The 4851-nt window shown below is 45.7% G+C and overlaps 1 protein-coding gene across 1 annotated transcript in view; it reads right to left on the reverse strand.

The window, feature by feature from the left end:
• Positions 1-6: 6 nt before the first annotated feature.
• LOC112073810 (potassium voltage-gated channel subfamily KQT member 5) overlaps positions 7-4851 on the reverse strand; it is a 30137-nt gene continuing 25292 nt past the window's right edge. Inside the window, exons 3-4 of the mRNA XM_070440285.1 lie at positions 4472-4583; positions 7-1991 (exon numbers count right to left, since the gene is read on the reverse strand). Of these exons, the coding sequence (XP_070296386.1) occupies positions 693-1991; positions 4472-4583 (1411 nt within the window). The 3' untranslated portion in view covers positions 7-692. The remainder of the gene's footprint in view (positions 1992-4471; positions 4584-4851) is intronic.

Raw genomic sequence — 4851 nt, forward strand, 5'->3', positions numbered from 1 at the left:
TTGAGGCAACATTCATTTCACGATGGCTGCCTCAGAAGCTTTGGATAACAGTATGATATTGGGTTCATGTAAGCATTTAACTTGCCCCATACGCTATAGTCTTATACGTTGGGATGCCCCACACTTGAACTTTATCTGTACATGATTATGTGTATTAAAATTAAGGAAAAGTTTTCTAGAAGGGTTTTGCCATAAGGCCTATAGGCATCAACAACTTCCTGTGTTAATGAATGAAGACTTATGGGTAAGTTGTAAATACCATGACATTTGGACTGAAAACATGCAGTGCTCATGCAGTTTTGAGATCACAGATCAATCCATTGTCTTTCAGGATCAAGTTTTGCTTGTTTCTTTATATATATATACAATATATATTGTATATATATACAACCTCTTACTCAAAGTCTCATTTTTTATACACCTCTCTCTCTTTATTATACCTTCTTTATTTTCTTTGTTTCGATTTCTTCAAYCGTACTTTAAAAAAAGAATAATTCATGCAATGATATGTTCATGTATCGTCGACATGTATGAAAAATACTATGCTTTTTATCAAATGAATCAACATAAAAAATAAACAGAAATAACCATTATAGTCCCTCCCTGTTCTCCCTCACCCTCTCAAAATAGAATAAAGAGCTTCTCTGTAAGGTGAGGTTTTTTGATTGGTCCACACGACACGGGGGTGTGTCTTATTTTAGCCGTACGTGCGGCATGCTCAGGGACTCGGTGCTCCCGACTGAGGGGGGCGGTGACATGTTCCCGCTCCTATTGAACCCTGCCAGAGCACTTAACCCCGCCCCAAGCCCCGGGTCTGTCCTCAGTAGCTCTGAAGAGTAAGAGGTCGCGTCGGCTGTCCCCTGGGACAGGAAGTCAAAGCCAAAAGCTCCACCTTGAGCCTCGGGGGGGAGAGGGAGGGCGTCCACATCCCTGTCGCTGATAAAGAGGTCCTCCTCCCCCCAGCCATCCCCGCCGCCCCCTCCCCCAGGGTCCTGACTACTGTGGGAGCCTGTGGGGGAGTCGCTGCTGCAGGGGCTGGGGGAGGAGAGGCTGAGGCTAGGATGGTGGTGGCTATCCAGGACCCTGGAGGTGGTTGACCCCCTCTGCCCCAGGTTTTGGACGGACATGGACTTGCCCAGGCTTCGGTCCACCTGGCTGGGGTTGGAGCCGGAGGAGCAGCCACCTCCTCCTCCCAGAGCAGAAGAGAGGGGTACCAGGGGCTCCATCTCCAGGCTCGTGTGTCTCCTCCAGGWGCCCTCTGCTTTGGCATTGCAGGGCCGGCCATTGCTGTTCCCACTGGACCCCCCTCTTGGCTGCCCCAGCCTCCCGATTCTGAGGCCTTGTTCTGGGCCTAACACATCACCATCCTCCCTCTCCTCCGGRCTTCCACAGAAGTCACCCACCTCCACCTCCCTCTCCCTCTCCGGCCTGGAGTGACCCACTGTCCGGCTGGGCTGGGGAGGAGGTGGTGGGGGCCTGGCCAGAGTAGGAAACCCCCCACCTCCAGATACACAATTAGGAGTAAGAATAGGAGGTGAGTGAGAAGAACTTCCTCTATGGACTGGTTCCCCACTTTCCGGCAGGGTATGATGATGATGATGTTGGTGGTGTTGAGGAAGGGGCGACGGACTGAAGGAGGACAGCGGGGGCCCACTGGTAGAAGGCGAGGTGGTGCCAGTGTTGAGGTTGAGGCTGAGCTCGGTGGACGGCGCCAGGATAAGGTGAAGTCCCCGGGACAGGTTTGAGGCGTTGGTGGAGGAGCGRGTCACGCATCCCCCTTGGCCCTCTATCCCTGGCCCACCTCTGGTGCTGCTGACCTGGGTAGAGCAGGTGGAGTGGTCCTTGAAGAGGATAGAGCTCTGGTAGTCTGAGGTCTGCTCCAGCTCAAACAGGGGCAAGGAGGAGAGGGTAAGGGCAGAGGAGGAGCCTTTACGTAGCACATGCCGGTAGATGTCCAACAGGGAGTCTAGCTTCGACTCAATAGACTGGACCTAGAGAGGGATGGATTGAAGGAAGGAAGGAAGGAAGGAAGGAAGGAAGGAAGGAAGGAAGGAAGGAAGGAAGGAAGGAAGGAAGGAAGGAAGGAAGGAAGGAAGGAAGGAAAATAGAAATGAAGGTTAATATTAGCTACACAAAAGAAAGAGTACTTTCACATAATTGGTAATASAAACAACATGTAACCACATTCAACCATAATACGCAAAACAATAAAAAAATGTTGAATAACAGTAGTTGGTWRCCCTTTACACTCGTACCTGTACCCGTATACGGGTTAAAAATGGCAGATTTGGGCACTAATGATTTCACAGCGCTGTATGGTTTTGGACTGACATCCATTCTGGATTTGAGCACAGCGCGCGACAAGAAGCTGCCCCCATCTCTCCCGGTACTTGGGCAACGTTTGCTATTTTGTTGTTCTCTTAGTGAGGGAAATGCTGTAAGTTAAGAGGACTCTATGTACTTTGAAAGATGAGACGTTGAAGATKATTATAAATACCACTTTGATGTCACMCAAGCAAACCAAACACCCGTGAGTCCAAATGTGCACTTCACATCTCCATATYATAAAAGTCATGTCATATACAGTGTCAGCGTTTATGATCACTATGTTTGATGTACAGTTACAAGGTGACATGGCGTCATAYCCTGAGTTGTTCTGAACAGAATGAGACRATGTTTGTTTATTCTGAAGATAATTTGCCACCTGAATGCACTCATGACTCCTTTCTATGCATCAAAATTACAATCCGTTTCTCTGAATGACCTGGTGAAAGCCCAACTTATAACTTAGCTAGTCATGTTGCCAATAGAACAAGCTTTCAAATCATGCCCACATGACCCAGATTGTGATTTATAATAGACTGTTTTGGGATCGTGTAAACAGCAACAGTAATTGTGTGATGGCGGGAATGCAAGGTTGTGTTTTAAACTAAACAACTACAAGTGTGCTTGCTCTAGTTCCTCAACTTATTTACAAGGCATAGTTTTAATTTGTTTATATAATCATTTACTACACATTTGGATTTTCAGTTGAGATGTTTTAATATGAGATAATCAATATTTTCGCCCATGATCCAGAAGCTCGTACAGACCAAGAACATTTTTAAGTTTCTACACATGTGGCTCCACTACTCACTCATTAGGTAAATAAGGCCTTTCAAATTCAGTGAAAGTTTACGGGCCTAGATTTAATCCAGATCCAAGTGCTAACCTGCTTATAGTCGACAACTGCATCAATAGCTTGATGTTTTTGGCAGTGTCCGGCGTGGAACTGCATTGGAGCTGTAATCGATGAAGCAGCTGCTCTTGTGAATCATTGTCATGAAGCACACCTCCCCACTTGCGTTGAAGTTCGGAATGAGAAAGTGTAAACACTGAGGATTTTTAACAGCCTAATTCGAGGTGTAGATTACATCTCACATTCCAGAAATTCGAACTTTATGAGACTCCGTGCAGCCAAGTGGCAATGTCCGTTTTAAGCTATAATGCCTGGGAGCAACTTGTGGATTTGATACGTCTAACGCAATTCCACCTCCGACACCGTCAAACCATCAAGCTGTGCGGATGTTGGCTAAAGCGGATCTGATTGAATCGAGCCATAAGTTGTAAGAGAAAATCAGAGAAACTCAGTAGACAGGAATGCAGAACAGAAGAAAACCATCACCAAGGAGAATTAGAAAACTGAACCCATCAAAGTCCCAAGTGGATCCCCGTGCAAGATATAGTCTGTAACCTAGACAGGTACGATATACTGTCACTTAGCAGGTAAGATATAGCTGTTCAACTTTAGACAGGTAAGATATACTGTCAACCTAGACAGGTAAGATATACTGTCACTTAGACAGGTAAGATTATACTGTCAACTTAGACGTAGATATACTGTCAACTTTGACAGGTAAGCATATACTTCAACTAAACAGGTAAGATTACTGGTCAACTTAGACAGGTAAGATATACTGTCAATTTAGACAGGTACAGATATACTGTCAACTTAGGACAGGTAAGATATACTTAACCTAGACAAGGTAAGATATACTGGTCAACCTAGACAGGTAAGATATATGTCACTTAGACAGGTAGATATACTGTCAACTTAGACAGGTAAGATATATGTCAGCCTAGACAGGTAAAGAATACTGTCAACCTAGACAGGTAAGATATACTATCAACGCTAGACAGGTAAAGATTCATACTGTCAATTTAAGACAGGTGAATATACTGTCAACCTAGACAAGTAAGATTACTGTCAACCTAGACAGGTAAGATTTTATGTCAACCTAACAGGTAAGATATACTATCAACCTAGACAGGTAAGAAAATGTGTTGCGATTTGAAAACCATGCAGTGTTTCTTCTAGCAAACAATTCTACTAGTCCACATGCAGGGGATGGGGAGAAAGTCAAGAGGGTGTGAGGATAAGGACGAGTGGTGAGGGGTGGTGTGTGGGGGCGTGAGGGGGTTTAACTCTGACCCGCTGCGGTGAGTTCTTCTCTGCCCTGGCTGTAATACATGGGCAGGGAGGGAGAGGAAAAGGTCCTTGGCTCGGCTTGCCAGGGCCTGGGGCCCCCACTATCATGTCCAGCCTGTGGGGAAAGTGAGGACAACACAGCAAACACGACACACACAACACACACACCAAATATGAAATGTATGCACAGCAGACTCGAACATTATAGCACACTCATCCACTCGACCCCAGACAAAGACATTACTCTCAAACATTAGTGGCTAAGCAGTGAATAGCACAAACTAGGCTACTAGCTAGCTTTTCATGCAATGTAATTCGACGTCCTAAGTTAGAAGTGTGACTTACGTGAGCACTTTGACCATGCGGACAGTGGCAATTATTGT

This window comes from Salvelinus sp. IW2-2015, unplaced genomic scaffold (assembly GCF_002910315.2).
Source record: "Salvelinus sp. IW2-2015 unplaced genomic scaffold, ASM291031v2 Un_scaffold2377, whole genome shotgun sequence".
Taxonomy (NCBI): domain Eukaryota; kingdom Metazoa; phylum Chordata; class Actinopteri; order Salmoniformes; family Salmonidae; genus Salvelinus; species Salvelinus sp. IW2-2015.